The sequence below is a fragment of the Dipodomys merriami genome, unplaced genomic scaffold (genome assembly GCF_024711535.1).
Source record: "Dipodomys merriami isolate MVZ:Mamm:240054 unplaced genomic scaffold, mDipMer1.0.p SCAF_50, whole genome shotgun sequence".
Lineage (NCBI taxonomy): Eukaryota > Metazoa > Chordata > Mammalia > Rodentia > Heteromyidae > Dipodomys > Dipodomys merriami.
This window is the reverse complement of record NW_027206069.1, coordinates 447,776-464,641: the sequence shown is the minus strand read 5'-3', so window position 1 is coordinate 464,641 and position 16,866 is coordinate 447,776. Positions and strand designations below refer to the sequence as shown.

General features: G+C 59.7%; 1 protein-coding gene across 1 annotated transcript in view; it reads right to left on the bottom strand.

Annotated features, from left to right (window-relative positions):
* Positions 1-16,866, bottom strand: part of Ahnak2 (AHNAK nucleoprotein 2) — a 38,054-nt gene that overhangs the window by 18,892 nt on the left and 2,296 nt on the right. Inside the window, exons 2-6 of the mRNA XM_069997756.1 lie at positions 1,616-1,674; positions 1,436-1,534; positions 1,003-1,098; positions 573-723; positions 145-323 (exon numbers count right to left, since the gene is read on the bottom strand). Coding sequence (XP_069853857.1) covers positions 145-323; positions 573-723; positions 1,003-1,098; positions 1,436-1,534; positions 1,616-1,674 — 584 coding nt within the window. The remainder of the gene's footprint in view (positions 1-144; positions 324-572; positions 724-1,002; positions 1,099-1,435; positions 1,535-1,615; positions 1,675-16,866) is intronic.

Here is a 16,866-nt window from a genome sequence, read left to right as displayed (position 1 = left end):
CGGCGACAGTGCTGGCCACGGTGACAGTGCTGGCCACGGCAGCCGCCAGGCCACGGCGACAGTGCTGGCCACGGCGACAGTGCTGGCCACGGCGACAGTGCTGGCCACGGCAGCCGCGGCGGCCGCTGAGAAGGAGAACCTCACCTGCGGGCCCTTCCAGCCTTGCTGGGGGCCATGGACAGCGCACTCCTCTTCCTCACGAGCAGGGAGTTTCCGTCTGAGGTTGAACTGAACCTTGTATGGCTCTGAGTACTGTAGAATTTTGAGAGCATCTTCATATTTAATGTCGTCGAAGAATACGGTTGCGCTGAGCAGCTGATCACCTAGGAGAGAAGGGGGGCCTCAGTCCGCCGTGTCCACTCTGCTGTGTGGCGGGCTGGGCATGGCCCGCTGCTCGTGCCGGCCCCAGCCCCAGCTCCTCAGCGCTCAGGGGAAATGTCGGGGTGAAATGCGTGTGTGGCCTCAGCCCGAGGGGGCCAGAGAGGCTGCGAGACCACCTGGGCTCGGGGGAGCATCCAGGGCCCCCCGCTCTGCTGATGACAGAGACCCCGGGCGTGGGGTGGCTGTGGCACCTGCTCTCAGGCTGAAGAGCTTGGCGGCCGAGGAATCCTTCAGCACGTGCTTGACAAAGATCCCCTGGGCTCCGCCCCCGGAGACACTGTAGCCACTGGCTCCGGACTCCACCTCTGTCTTCAGCGTCACCTCTGCTGCCTCCCGCATGGCCTGGGACAGAAGCACACGGGGTGTGGTGACGGTGTGGTGTGCCGACACCCTGCACATGGCTGCGGGGGATGGGCTGCCCAGGCTGGGGATTCTGCTCCCTGGGACAGAGGAGGGGACTCAGGTGGACCTCCTCCCTCCCCACCCCTGCCTATAGCACTTGGGAGCAGGAGTCTGGCTCCCCGTGGGCCTACAAATGGCTGGAGGGCCCTGGGAGGGCCGAGCCCCAGGGGCGGGTGACCTCCTCCCTCCTCCCTCCACCTCCCACCTCCTGGGAGGTACCTGTGTGTGACTCACGCTGGAGTCCTGCGAATCACCCGAGAGCCGCTTCCACCAGGACCTCCGCCTCCCCGAGCGGCGCCTGCCCCGGGCGCCCTCCTGCAGTCACAGGGCTGAAGGTTACAGTTGCCCCACCGAGAGCGGAGGGGCAGCAGACAGAAGCCCCAGGGCCCCAGGGGGCCTGTGCAAAGGAGCCCAGACTTGGGGCTCCCCAGGAGAGACAGATCTTGGGCTCCTGCTTTCCCACAGGGGGTGGAGTGTGGAGAGGAAGGAACTTCAATCATAAAAATAAGGCTTCGCAGACCAGCTCGCCCCTGGCGACCCCCCACCCAGGGACAAGGGCTCTGCTCCCACACCCGCCCCTGCCAAGCCCACACCACACTCCCCCCACCCATACTACACCTTCCCTCGGTGGCAAGCTGTGCCAGAACCTTACCTGAACCCCAAAGCCAGCCCCCTCGGCCGGGTACTCATAGACAGGTGAGGACCCCTGTGGCCGTGGCCGGATGATCTCCTCCGCAGGACCCCGGGTGGCCTGGCGGGAAAGAAGGAAGTCTCAGGCCACGAAGGCTGGGGGCTGGGCAGGGTGGGGTGGCCTGCTCCCCGCCCCACTTACAGAGTGCTCCTCTGAGCTCTCGGCCTGGGCTCCCCCCGGCTGCAGCTGTGGGTCGGACACTGCGGAAGAGAGGGGGAAGCCGTTAGTGAGACGCAGGGATGCGGGCGGGCGGAGGCAGGACGCGGGGCAGACACTGGCTTGCTGGAAGATGCACAGCCACTGGGCGGGCCAGGCCGGCAGCACGCAGAGTCAGACATCGGGACTTCACAGGCTAGTCCAAAGCTTCAGAAAGAAACACAAATAGGCCGGGCGCCAGTGGCTCACGCCTGTCATCCTAGTTACTCAGGAGGCTGAGATCTGAGGATCACGGTTCAAAGCCAGCCCAGGCAGGAAAGTCCGTGAGACTTTTTATTTTTATTATCTCCAATAAGCCACCAGAAAACCAGAAGTGGCGCTGTGGCTGAAGTGGTAGAGCGCTCTCCTTGAGCTGAAGAGCTAAGGGACGGTGCCCAGGCCCAGAGTTCAAGTCCCACGACCAACAAAAAGAAAGAGAGAGAGAGAAAGAGAGAGAGAGAGAGAGAGAGAGAGAGAGAGAGAGAGAGAGAGAGAGAGAGAAGAGAGAAAGAGAGAGGGAGGGAGGAAGGGAGGAAGGAAGGAAGGAAGGAAGGAAGGAAAAAAGAAACACACAAATAGTGGCCATAGTTGAGGGCAAACTCAAGCCCCACCCATTCTCTTAAATGTCAAGCAATCACCCAAAAGTTAGTTACAGATCACACAAAGAAACAATAAGGCACGACCTACTCTGAGGAGCAAAGCATGGGTCAAATCTGCCTCTAATGCCCACAGACGGTGCTCGTAACCCAGACCCCAAAGCTGTTCCAAGCCATGGTGGTGCACGCAGGCAGGCTCTGCACGTGGGAGGCTGGGGCCGGGACTGCAGCTGCAGGCCAGAGCTACTCAGGGGGGCCTCGTCACAGCATCCGAGGGGAGCGCACAGCTCATGGTAGAGCCCTGTCTATCACGTGCAAGGCCCAGGGTTTGATCCCAACACCACCAAAACAATGAGTTCATACAACTAAAGCCAGGCATCAGGGGCTCACGCCTATAATCGAGCTACTCTGGAGGCTGAGGTCTGAGGGTCAAGGCTCAGCATCAGCCCAGGAAGGAAGGCCCACAAGACTCTTACCTCCAATTAACCAGCAAAATGCCAGAAGCAGACCTGTAGTTCAAGTGGCAGAGCACTAGGACTGGCATAAAAACACAAACAAAATCCCTGATGATAATGTTCAATGAGGAGATCTCATAAAGAAATAGAAGTGTGTGTGTGTGTGTGTGTGTGTGTGTGTGTGAGTGCACGCGCATGTCTGTGTGTGGGTATACTTGTGCGATGGCATTGTGTGCATGCACATGCGTGTGCATGTGTGTGTGTGTTTGCATGTGTGTGTGTGTGTGTGTGTGTGAGAGAGAGAGAGAGAGAGAGAGAGATTTCTGGGGCTTGAGCATAGGGCCTGGGCACTGTCTCTGAGCCTGAACTTTTTGGTCAAGGTGAGCACTCTATGACTTAAGCCATAGCTCCACTTCTGGCTATGTTTTGATGGTTAATTGGAGATCAAAGTCTCACGGACTTTCCTGCTCAACCTGGCTTTGAACCTCAGTATCCTCAGATCTCAGCTTTCTGAATTGCTAGGATTATAGATATGAGAAAATAAATAGAAATTTTTAAAAGTCGGGAGGAAATAATGGGGTTGGGAATCTACCTCAGGGACTCTGCTGCAGATTTGATGGGTAAGAGGAAGACTTGCACATAGAAATTCACCAGCTTGAAGATCAAGCAGAGGAAAAATTGAAGAAATATGAGCTGAGTGGAGCTACAGAGCTGAGTGCGGCAACATTCAGGTGAAGAGAAAGAGGCAGAAAAAGAAGCCAATGGCTGAAAACAACCACAGATCCAAAGGCAGACGAGATCACAGTGAAAATGCTCAAGAGAGAGACATATCCCCTACAAAGGCCCTGAGAGCAGACACTCAGCTTCTCAATGGAGCCTGGAGCTGGGAAAACATGAGAGCAAGTGTTTGCAGAAATGAAAGAAAAAATATATTAGCCAAGGGTTTGGTGCCCAGAGAACTGTCCTTCAAAATGAAGCAAAACAGAGCTGTCCCAAGCCCACGAAGACTGAGGAGTTGAAGGGGGCGGGGCTAGTCCCTCCCGCAGATCCGCTGGTGTGTATGCACCTGGGGCGTGGTCAAAGGCAAGCAGGTGGGTCGTGCACTGGCTTCGGGACAGGAACCTACCCTGAGTCACAGCAGGACCTGATTTTGCCCTTGTGCAACCATCGGAATGTCCTTACACAATCTAAGAAGTGGCAGGACCCAGGGCCACCACCCCAGGTCCTTCGCTGCTGTGACAGTTCTGGGCGCCCGGCTGCAGCTTCCTGCTCTCTCCTTTCAATGAGCCACGCCATAGAAAGAAAGCACCAGAAAACTCTTGTTGAAAAAGACCATGGAGTAAATTCCTCAGAGGTCACCAGCCATATGGTTTCTTTCTCTTTCTGTCAGTCATGGGGCTTGAACTTAGGGCCTGGGCGCTGCCTCTGAGCTCTCAAGATACGGCTCCACTTCTGGTTTTCTGGTGGTTAACTGGACATAAGAGTCTCATGGGGATTTTTCTCCCAGGGCTGGCTTCACACAATCCTCAGATCTCACCTCCCGAGTAGCTAGGATCCCAGGCATGAGCTGGTCTGCCATTGTAGTTCAGAAGCAACTATGAGACAATATGAAAATTAATAAGATGGGGCTGAGAAGGTGGCTCAGTGGTAGAGTGCTTGCCTTGCATGCATGAGGCCCTGGGTTCGATTCCTCAGCACCACATACGCAAAAAGAAAAAAGCTGGAAGTGGCGCTGTGGCTCAAGTGGTAGAGTGCTAGCCTTGAGCTGAATTGCTGAGGGACAGCGCCCAGGCCCAGAGTTCAGGCCCCACAACCAGACCCCCCCCCCCAAAAAAAGAAAATTCATAAGATAATTGTCAACTGACTGTGCTCATGCAAGGGGATGGCTTCCCAGGGCACAGTGGACAGGACAGAGACTTGAAAAATGGGATTACACCCAAGAAAAAAGTTTCTGCACACTAAGGGACTTAATTACTAAATTAGAAAGACAAAAACAGACTGAGAAGATTTTACCAATATATCTGACAGAGGCCTAATATCTAGAATATACAAGGATCTCAAGAAACAAACCCCTCTCCAAACTAATAGACCATCAATAAATGGGCAAAGGCGCTAAAGAGAGACTTCTCCCAAGAAGAAAACACTGGCAAATAGACACATGAGGAAACGTTCACCATCCCTGGCCATAAAGGAAATACAAATCCAAACAACTTTGAGATTTTATCTCACCCCAATTAGATTGGCCAACAACAAGAATTCGAACAACAACAAATGTTGGCAGGGAAAGGAGCCCTGCTGCGCTGCAGGTGGGAATGTAAACCAGAACAACCACTCTGGACAGCAGTCTGGAGGTTCCTTAGAAAACTAAACATAGGCTGGGCACTGGTGGCTCATTCTGTAATCCTAGCTACTCAGGAGACTAAGATCTGAGGATCACAGTTCAAAGCCAGCCTGGGCAGAAAAGTCCCCATGAGACTTTTATCTCCAATTAACCACTCAAGCAAACAGAAGTGGTGCTGTGGCTCAAAGTGGTAGAACACTAGTCTTGAGCAAAAACGTTCAGGGACAGTGCCCCAAACCAGAAAAAACAAAAAATGAAAAGCTAAACTTCAGCCCTACCACTCCTCACAAGCCAGGATATCGTAAAGACACCTGCACATCCACGTTCATTGCTGCACTATTCATAACAGCCGAGCTGTGGAGACAGCCCAGATGCCCTACAATAGATGTGTGGATTAAAAAGATGTGATACTGTGAATTCTATTCATCCCTCAGAAAGAATATTATGTCATTTGTACAGTAATGAATGGATCTAGAACAAACCATGCTAAGCGAGGTAAACTAAGCTCAGAGAGGTAAATGGTACGTGTTTCCTCTCCTATGTAGAAGCTGGATCTAAAATACAACTGGGGCTGGGAAGGTGGCTCAGTGGTAGAGCGTGTGCCTTGCATGCTCGAGGCCCTGGGTTCGATTCCTCAGCACCACATAAGCAAAAAGAAAAAAGCCGGAAGTGGCACTGTGGCTCAAGTGGTAGAGCGCTAGCCTTGAGCTGAAGAGCTGAGGGACAGCGCCCAGGCCCAGAGTTCAGGCCCCACTACCGGACCCCCCCAAAAAAAAGATAAAATACAACTGGATATGATTACCTATACAGGACTCTAGCGTTCACACACAAAGTCAGACCAAAGGAAGATGCTCAAGGGGAAAAGCCCAAAGGTGTAACTCCTCTGAACACTTAAAATACTGTTTATCTAAATGAATTCCAGGAAATAGAAACATTAGGGTTTTTGGTGGTGGTGGTATTTGTTTTTGTTTGTGGGTTGTTTTTGTCTTTTTTTGGGGGGGGCAGAGAGGAGAAACAGAAATGGAGGGAGGAAGGGTGGATAGATGCAGCACTCAGCAGAGACTATGTGGAAAATGGACTATGTAAATTGTAGGTGGGGACAGGAGGGAACATTGGGGGAACATGAAGGAAGAGGTGACATTGAACAAAAAAGAAATATATTCACCACCTGACGGACAGAATGGCAACCCCTGGGCATGGTGAGCTAAAGACACATTGTATACCACAAAGCACATGTGAACATAAAAATACGTACAGCTGACTCATGATGGCACTAAAATAGTATGCTGAACTATACATACATATATACACGCACACATACGTGAACATGCATACCACACATCATCTCTATTATTGGGTATTTATCCATGTGCTCATATACTAAAACAAAAAAATGCAATTAAAAGGATGTGAAGATGTGAACAAAAAAAGACGTACAGTTGGAAAGATTGCCAGCAGCTCCCATCCACAGGGAAGGTCAGATTCACGCCAAGGGACCAACCCAGATCCAACGACACACGTAAACCGTGGGGAAGAAACGCTCTTCTAAACAAAACGGTGCTGGGCCCACGGGGTATTCACATGGAAAAACATTAATTTTTCAGTCCTAACTCAGTCACTAAAAACATTAACTGGGCAGCTTGACGAAAAGTCTGGCAGAAAGCAGAAGTCACTTGGGTAGAGCAAATGTTTTCTTAAGCAGGACACAAAAGCAGTAGCCCTGAGAAACAACCGAGAAATACCTTAAAAATTAAGATATTCTGTTCACCCACACAAGCTCTGCTCTAGACCTGTGTGTCAGGGTCTCGTGCGCGCGGCCGGCCCCCGAGGAGGGGGCTAAGAGGGGCTGTGCGCGCGGCCGGCCCCCGAGGAGGGGCCTAAGAGGGGCTGTGCGCGCGGCCGGCCCCCGAGGAGGGGCCTAAGAGGGGCTGTGCGCGCGGCCGGCCCCCGAGGAGGGGCTGCTTCCCCTCCGGCGCTGGCGCTGGCCCCTCGGGGACCTGTCATTTGAAATCCTTCTAAGTAGAAATGTAATGTAGAGTCAAGAGGCCAAGACCCTGGAGCTGTCTGATCTGTCTGTCGCACACAGCTGGGCTGGGCCAGGCATAGGCCATTGAACAGTTCCCCTAGGGATTGAAAAAGTCCAGTCTATTCTGGGAGAGGGTGAAGGAAGGGGTGACATTGCCCAAAAGGAAATGGACTCTGCCTGACTTATGGAACGGTAACCCTCTGTGCGTCACCTCTACCGTAAGAATAAAAATGAAAAGAAAGAAGAAAATAGTGAAACCCCGCTCCGGGTCCACAGTCCTCCTCCGGGCAGTGGGGGACGGCACCTGGCCACTCCCCTGGCCGCGCCCACCGAGCCCAGCAGTGACCACCTCCCTGGCCCCCTGTCATCCGCCAGGGTTTTTACACGTATTTTAAAATGCGAGGGGCCTTCGCTGGGCCAGGTGCTATGCTAATTTGTCAGGAGGCAGGAAATGACACCCAGCCTCCTGCCTGTTTTGTGAAGAAGCTTTTGCGGGAACATGGTGGGGGGGGGGATCCCCACAAGCAGAACCTCAGGCCCAAACCTGGTTGCATTAAACAGTCAGGGGGCAGAGCAGGGTCAGGGGGCAGAGCAGGGTCAGGGGGCAGAGCAGGGTCAGGGGGTAGAGCAGGGTCAGGGGGCAGAGCAGGGTCAGGGGGCAGAGCAGGGTCAGGGGGCAGAGCAGGGTCAGGGGGCAGAGCAGGGTCAGGGGGCAGAGCAGGGTCAGGGGGCAGAGCAGGGTCAGGGGGCAGAGCAGGCTGGGAGAGCAGAGGGGGATGGAGCGTGGGCCCAGTTAGCTGGGCCGCAGGCGTGGGTGCTCAGCCCTGGAGGGCTCAGAGGCTGCTCACCCTCCCAGCCCCTCCCAGGGATGGGGGCGGAGGCTCAGGGAGGGGCAGTGCCAATCTCTGGGCACACACTGGGTATCACCGCCCCCTCCCTGGACCCCAGGGAGGTCAGCAGCCCGTCCCAGGGACCAAGGCCAGCAGGAATTCCTGCAGCCCAGGCCATGGCCGCCGCCAGAGCATGCGGGGAGCTCCTCACAGAGGCCCAGCAGCTCTGGCTGCTGTCCTTGACCCCCACTCTGCTCCTCCATGGCACACACACCCCAGGAAGGGCCCAGAACACAGCCTTCCTTCCAGGATGGGGCACAGGGGTAAGGGGCCACCTCTAGCCAAGAGAAGCTGCAGTGCCCAGAGCTAGAGCACCCCTATACACACCTCACCCAGAGCTAGAGCACCCCACACACACACCTCACCCAGAGCTAAAGCACCCCATACACACACCTCACCCAGAGCTAAAGCACCCCATACACACACCTCACCCAGAGCTAGAGCACCCCTTACACACACCTCACCCAGAGCTAGAGCACCCCATACACACCTCACCCAGAGCTAGAGCACCCCACACACACACCTCACCCAGAGCTAGAGCACCCCACACACACACCTCACCCAGAGCTAGAGCACCCCATACACACACCTCACCCAGAGCTAGAGCACCCCTTACACACACCTCACCCAGAGCTAGAGCACCCCACACACACACCTCACCCAGAGCTAGAGCACCCCATACACACCTCACCCAGAGCTAGAGCACCCCATACACACACCTCACCCAGAGCTAGAGCACCCCACACACACCTCACCCAGAGCTAAAGCACCCCATACACACCTCACCCAGAGCTAGAGCACCCCATACACACACCTCACCCAGAGCTAGAGCACCCCATACACACCTCACCCAGAGCTAGAGCACCCCACACACACCTCACCCAGAGCTAGAGCACCCCATACACACCTCACCCAGAGCTAGAGCACCCACACACACACCTCACCCAGAGCTAAAGCACCCCATACACACCTCACCCAGAGCTAAAGCACCCCATACACACCTCACCCAGAGCTAGAGCACCCCATACACACACCTCACCCAGAGCTAGAGCACCCACACACACACCTCACCCAGAGCTAAAGCACCCCATACACACCTCACCCAGAGCTAGAGCACCCCATACACACCTCACCCAGAGCTAGAGCACCCCATACACACACCTCACCCAGAGCTAGAGCACCCCATACACACACCTCACCCAGAGCTAGAGCACCCCACACACACACCTCACCCAGAGCTAGAGCACCCCATACACACCTCACCCAGAGCTAGAGCACCCCCCACACACAGGCGTCACCCGCAAGGCCCCTCAGAGCAGGCCCCGAGCTGGCACAATGTGTGCTCAGACAAAATCCAAGTTTGCATCTGAACCAGGGGCCCACGACCCGCTCCAGCCTCCAGAGAGACCAGATGTGGGGGACAGGTCTGCACATCACCAGGTCCAGGGGGCCTGGGGAGCAGAAGGCTGAGAGGCCGGGGCTCGTGCAGGCGGGTGGGTGAACAGGGGTCTGGCTGGGGCCCCTGAGCACCCCGACAGCCCCAAGTGAGCCCAAGCGCTGCCTGCGGCCTGGGGCTGGACGCCACACTCCCGCAGCCCGCCGCACTCCCGCAGCCCGCCACACTCCCGCAGCCCGCCGCACTCCCACAGCCCAGCCCGCCGCACTCCCGCAGCCCGCCGCACTCCCGCAGCCGCCGCACTCCCACGGCCCGCCGCACTCCCACAGCTGGGGCCTGCGCCAGCCCCACACAGCCTCCACAACGTGGACCTCGCCCCCTCCGGGAACCTCATGAGGAAAGTGCTGGGCTAGGCTGACTGTTGGGAGGTCTGCCTACTGGTCTGTCGTGTTTCTGGAGATAACCCTGTGAAGAGGGGAGGGAGGCAGCGCTGGGAGGCAGAGCCGGCAGAGCCAGCCTTGGCCAGCCTGGGACCCAGGCATCCCCACCCGCAGCCAGCCGCACCCTGAGGCTGCCCACAGCCTCCTTCTTCCCAGCAGCAGCCCTGGCCATGTCTGCCTGCCCCTCCCTGTGCCCAGCCCCTTGGCCCTCTCCAGCCTCTGGACTTCTCGCCATGCAGGCCCAGCTTGTACACCCTGCCTCTGTGTGGCCCCCCAAGCAGTCAGATCCCCCCTCCAGTAGATAGGAAATAAATGCTAGAGCAAGGACAGGAAGGGGAGGGGAGGAGAGGGAAGGGAGACAGCTCCTACAAAGTGAGCCCTGCCCAGCCTCCAAGACCACCAAGTTCTTGGTCTAGATGGGCAACAGGTGCCCCCCCCCACCTCCCTGTGCTGTGCCTGCAGCAGCTGAGGGCAAAGGTACCCCAGCCCGCTGACTCCAAGGGACCCGCAGCCTGCCAGCAGCCCATGCCCAGCCACCCCGACGGGGCAAGCGGCCTGACCCATTTTCTGGTGAGAAGGTAGCACTCTGATGACTGGGCCGGCGGGCCGCCATGAGTCAGCCCACTACTCCAGGTCCCTAGAACCCACCTCGGGGGCCCTGGAGAAAAGCAGCTCGGGCCTGCCTGACCCCCCAAGGGCTCCCAGGGTCCCCTGCACACTAAACCAGGTTACCAGCCGCTGTCTGAGGCTCTCTCCCCAAGACACAAGTCACAGCCTTGGGGACCCCTGTCCTCTGCTGGTGGCCAAGCCTGCAAACCAGAGCCGCAGCCCTGCCGAGCCTCCCGGGGCCGGGGCTGGCTCCAGGGCAGGTGCGTCCCAGGCCTCGCCTCAGCCACCAGGCTGTGTGTGGAGGGGCAGCCCCTCAGCACCCCACACTCCAGCCCCGCCCCAGCCGCCGCACAGGCCCGTGCCTTTCCACACAGCGGGACTGGGGAGGGGTCAGACCGTGCCCAGCCTAGCTCAGCCACCCTTGCTGGCTTCCCCCCACTGACCTGCAGGGCAGGCTGAGCCCAGAAGGGAGTAGCTGGAGGGTTGAGGGGCGCTCTCCCCACGGCCAGCAGACTCTCTCCCAACTGGACCAGAAGTGCTCAGGAGTAGCTGCCTCCCTCTGCCCCTCCCTGTTCCTGATCAGCTGGCCTGCCCCCCAGCCCTCCCTCCACCTCTGCAGCCAAGCCCAGCGCCCGCCAGGACGCCCACACCCACGAGGCGGGGAGGACGGGTCTCCTTGCAGGCCAGGAATGCAGCCAGCCCCCCCCAGCACCCAGCCTCTGGGGCCAGGGCCCCCAGCCCCCCCCAGCCCAGCCCCCCCAGCCCAGGCAGCCGGCCCAGGAAACGCCTGCCTGCTCTCCTGTGAGTCACCAAGGCAGCCCAGCCCTCCTGGGGACCCACACACAGCCACGCAGGGCCTCCTGGTCCAGGCTCCGCGCCTCGGTTTCCCTGGGAGTGCTGGGGTAGAGGCTCGGGGCTCGGGGGGTGGGGTTCAGGGAGGGAAAAGCGCGCACAATCCATGGCCCAGGGCTGCCACCTACTGTCCCAGCACCCAGCAGACACCGAGGCCTCCTGCAGTGGCCCAGCCAGGTGTGGCTGGGCCCACTGTGCTTTTAACAAGCTCCCTGCCCCCGCTGCTGGGGTGCGGGTGGTGCCTGAGAAGCCCCCGCCCCAAGCGGGGCCCCATGTCCCCATCCACTGCTGTAGCTGCTCTGCCTCCCCCTCCCTTCCCAACACCTCCCCCTGCGGCCCCCGGCTCCCAGCCCCACCTCGCCCTGCTCTGGCCGGCCAGCAGGCCCGGGCAATGCCCATGCCCAGTGCCAGCCATAGATCCACACCCCGCGCCTGCGCCATGGGGTGGGGCCCGCTAGCCCCAGCACCTGAGCCTCACTACAGCCCTCCGCTGAGGGCCGGCCCGGCCCGCAGTGAGGGTCGGGCAAGGCCCACACAGGAAAGGCCTGTGCCCACTTCTGTGCCCAACCCCGCAGCCGCAGTCAGCCACTGCTGCCCTGAGCTGGAGGCTGAGGGAGCAAGGCCTCCCCTTGGACCGGAGGCCTGCAGGCAGCAGCACGAGGCCCGGCAGGCCAGGGGCTCCGCGGTGAGGGACCCACACCTGACCTCCAGGCCTCCCACGATCCTGCCCTAAAAACCTAACAGTCGGGCTGGGAAGGTGGCTCAGTGGTGGAGCGCCTGCCTAGCGTGCATGAAGCCCTGGGTTCCATTCCTCAGTACCTCATACACAGAAAAGGCCAGAAGTGGTGCTGTGGCTCAGGTGGTAGAACACTAGCCTTGAGCAAAAGAAGCTCAGGGACGGTGCCCAGGCCCTGAGTGCAAGCCCAGGACTGGCAAAAACAAAACAAAACAAAACAAAAACGAATGGTCCCCAAAGCTGAACATCACACACAGATCACTGTTCGCACGCTGGGGAGCAGGCTGGCCAAGCTCCCTGGCGCTGGCTCCAGCCCCCCCCCCACGGGGCGGCTCTCACCGAGAGTGTTTATCCCCTGACACCCACCAGGCCGCCCACACCGGGGCTGGCTGAGTCAGCAGCGGCCGGAGAGGACTTCACCTGCAGCTCCACATCCTCTCCTAGCCTGGCGTCCAAGACGGTCTCACCCCAGCTGCCCACAGGCAACAATGCACCTCCAGCTCCTGCCACCTCCCCTGGGCTCCCTGGCCCCTCCCCAGGACTCGGGACCAGGCCGCTGTGCCCACCTCACATTGAATGGGGGGCTGGGGGGTGGGGAGGGAGGTGCAGCAGGGCTGGGAGGGTGGGGGTGGGGGGGGTGCTGCAGGGCTGGGAGGGTGGGGGTGGGGGGAGGTGCGGCAGGGCTGGGAGGGTGGGGGTGGGGGGGGTGCTGCAGGGCTGGGAGGGTGGGGTGGGGGGAGGTGCTGCAGGGCTGGGAGGGTGGGGGTGGGGGGAGGTGCTGCAGGGCTGGGAGGGTGGGGGTGGGGGGGGTGCTGCAGGCCCAGGCCTGCTGCCAGGGCAGAGCCCAGGCCTCCCAAGGACGCTAAAACCTCCCCAAAACAGGCTGTACCTCAAAAAGGCACTGTTACCAGCACCTCAACTCTCAGACGCCCAGCACACACAGCTCAGAAGCTGGATGGCTGGCACTGCAGCCTTGGCTCCAAAGGCACACTGTGGAGTGACAACACGTGAGGCTAAGCCCAGGCGCGGTGGCTACACCTGTCAACCCGGCGACTCGAGAGGCAGAGACAGAAAGGTCACAGGTAGAGGCCAGGCCGGCACTGGCTAACAGTTCGTGAGCCTTTAGCTCCACGAGTCATCTCTGCATCGTGGGGCATGCCTGCCATCCTGGCCACATGGAGGCATGAGTAGGAGGATCTAGGTTCCAGGAAGAAAATAACTAAAGCAAAAAGTGTGGGGTGGGGGGGCTGGGAAGGTGGCTCAGTGGTAGAGCGCTTGCCTTGCATGCATGAGGCCCTGGGTTCAGTTCCTCAGCACCACATAAGCAAAAAGAAAAAAGCCGGAAGTGGTGCTGTGGCTCAAGTGGTAGAGCGCTAGCCTTGAGCTGAAGAGCTGAGGGACAGCGCCCAGGCCCAGAGTTCAGGCCCCACAACCTACAAAAAAAGTGTTGGGAGCATGGCTCAAGTGGTAGAGTACCACTTGAGTGCACAACCCTGAGCTCAGGACTCCAGTACTGTGGGGGGTAGGGGTATGGGCAGGAGGGGAAGGGGCCAGGCTAGAATCCTAGGCTTCTGAGCCCCTAGTCGGTGTTCTACAGCCCAGCCCACTCCCCATCTCCCAGAAGGCCTTCCTGCCTCTCAGCTCCCAGGGACCCCCCCGGCGCTGGCTCGGTGGTCAGGCAGGTGTGGGTCAGTGGGACAGCAGCTGCACATTGCCGACCCCCTGGCCTGGGTGTCCAGAGGGGCTCCTGACCACCAGAGCGTAGGCTCAGAGCCCCCCAGACCCCGGGCCTGGCTCTGAGTTCCCGTGGGAACTTGGACTGGCAGGGGCTGGGTGGAGCCTGGGACGGCTGATAGTGAATCAATCACACAGCAAGAGCCAAGCGTGGGGCGGGGCATCTGCAGGAGGCACCACTGAGCGCCGCCTCCGCCAGAGGCCTGCCAGGGAGGGGCCTCCAGGACACCGCCCTCAGAAAAGGGACAAGAGCCCAGCCCAGCAATGTGAGGCAGGGCCCCTAGCAAAGGGAGGCCACGGCCCGATGGGGTGGAACTGAGTCACCAGCACCTGCGCAGCCCCGAGCTGGACCTGGGGGGCCACACCCCAGGGGGCCAGCAGGCAGGCCCCGAAGCTGCCTCCTCCCTGCCACCGGGGCATGGGGCAGGTAGGGGGAGCGCTGGGGGGCCCACACCCCAGGGGGCCAGCAGGCAGGCCCCGAAGCTGCCTCCTCCCTGCCACCGGGGCATGGGGCAGATAGGGGGAGCGCTGGCTGCTGTCCTGGCCTCCATCTGGGGCGTGTAGACGCGGAGCGCAGCCTCCTGGGCTCAGCTCCAACTTTCCACTTGAGAAGGAGCTTCTGACTATTAAATATGTATCCCAGCAAGGCAGGCTATGGCTCCCACAGACCGATGGCTTCCAAAGAAAAAAAAAATCAAGGGAAACCCAGAGGGAGAGGCAGGGGCAGGCAGGACGGGCAGATGCCCTGGCAGATCAGCTGCTGGTCAGGGGATGGCCAGGAAGCATGCGGGCCTCATGGTGTCCCACGAAGGCTCTGCCACGCCAGGTCCCCTCCAAGCTCAGCCAACCTCGCCTCCTCCTGGCCCATACCCATCTTTCCACCAGGGCAGCCTCAGACTCAGGCTCATCACTCCATGGGAACTGCACTGCCTGGTGGGCTCTGAGCCTCTCTGAACACAGCCTCCTGGCCAGCGCTGGCCCCACCACCTCGCCAGCCCTACCTGCCAAGCCACCACTCCCCCTGGCCTCAGCACCTGTTCCTTCTTCCCTACCCAACAGCTTCCGGTCTCCACGGTGAGACCCCTCCTCCAGGAAGCCCCCTCCACTGCCCCAAGCAGCTGAGGACAGGTATACCGCAGCAGTGCTCACCATCTGCCCAGTGAACCATGGGTGAGTCCCTGTGCCGAGAAGGACCTGCCAAGCACCCAGCATGCACACGAGATGCAGGCACAGGCAGAGATGTGGAGCCAGCCACACCCCTTCATCTCTGAGTGCCAGCAACTAAGCTTCTCAGTCCTGGGTAGGTGGCAGGGGACCTGGGCGGACCGCACCCCGCTCCTGCTGCTGGGGCTCAGGGCCTCCTCACCCGGGGCCTCACTCCCTGCGCAGGCCAGCCTTAGTGGGAACCCACACAGAGCCACGGGAGGAAGAAAGGCACCAACAGGGTCCAGAAGAAGCTAGGGAGCCAGGGCTGGTGGCTCACACCTGTCATCTCAGCTACTCAGGAGACCGAGATATGAGGATTGCAGTTCAAAGCCAGCCTAGTCAGAAAAGGCTGAGAGAATCCTGTCTCCAATAAACTACTCAGAAAAAGCCAGAAATGGTACAAGTGGTAGAGCTCTAGCCTTGAGCAAAAGAAGCTCAGGGACAGTGCTCAGGCCTAGAGTTCAAGTCACAGGACAGAAGAGACAGAGGAGAGACGGTGGGGGGGGGGGAGGGTGCACTAGGGATCAGCCTGGTAACCCTGGCACTTCCAGAGTCACCAGCAGCCAGCCTGGCTCAGGACAGAGGAGCTTGTCCAGACAGAGAAGGAAGCATGGGCATTCCTGCTGCAGGCTCAGCCACAAGCCAGGGCAGGGCAGGGGCACAGCCACCTGGGCACAGGAAGCCAGAAACTGCACCAGCCTGACCTCCCATCCATCCCCGGGCCCAGCCCACCTGTCCCCCTCTGCACCAAGGAGACAGTCCCAGGCTTGCAGGAGTCAGAGGCCGGGAGGCCACCCAATCCACCCCGGGCCAGCCAGCCTGACTCTCCTCTGGAGAATGAGCTCAGGGTGCTGCAGGAACACACAGCCAGGTCTGGGTGGCTTCCAACAGCCCGCTCACTCAGGCTGGGGTCGCCCTGGACAAGCCTGCAGCCCGCTCACTCAGGCTGGGGTCGCTCTGGACAGCCTGCAGCCCGCTCACTCAGGCTGGGGTCGCCCTGGACAAGCCTGCAGCCCGCTCACTCAGGCTGGGGTCGCCCTGACAAGCCTGCAGCCCGCTCACTCAGGCTGGGGTCGCTCTGGACAAGCCTGCAGCCCGCTCACTCAGGCTGGGGTCGCTCTGGACAGCCTGCAGCCCGCTCACTCAGGCTGGGGTCGCCCTGGACAAGCCTGCAGCCCGCTCACTCAGGCTGGGGTCGCCCTGACAAGCCTGCAGCCCGCTCACTCAGGCTGGGGTCGCTCTGGACAAGCCTGCAGCCCGCTCACTCAGGCTGGGGTCGCTCTGGACAAGCCTGCAGCCCGCTCACTCAGGCTGGGGTCGCTCTGGACAAGCCTGCAGCCCGCTCACTCAGGCTGGGGGTCGCTCTGGACAAGCCTGCAGCCCGCTCACTCAGGCTGGGGTCGCTCTGGACAGCCTGCAGCCCGCTCACTCAGGCTGGGGTCGCTCTGGACAAGCCTGCAATCCGCTCACTCAGGCTGGGGTCGCTCTGGACAAGCCTGCTGCCCGCTCAGTGGTGAGAAGCGACTTGCCGTCCCTCTGCTCCTCTGTCTGCGCATCAGGTGAGCTGGCAGACCAGACGTGCCACATAGCTCACCTGTAGCCTTGGCGGTGGCAGCCTAATGCCAGATACCTCAGCGGGGTGCAGAGCTCACCTCCGCGCTCCCGCCTCAGCATCCCCACCACGGTGGACAGCCTGGCCAGGGAGCCACACCCCTCTAGCTCCAACATAGCCATCTGGCCACACCTGGGCCACAGCGCCCTGCCCTGGACTGTCCCCTCCGTGACCCCCACACTTCAGAGGGGAAGCACCTCCCAGAGGTCCTTCAGAGTGTCACTACACCCAGGGAAGAGTCCAGGCCTGGGCAGGCACCTGCAGGTTTCAGGACAGACGCCGTGGCTCAGGCTCCCAGGACTCA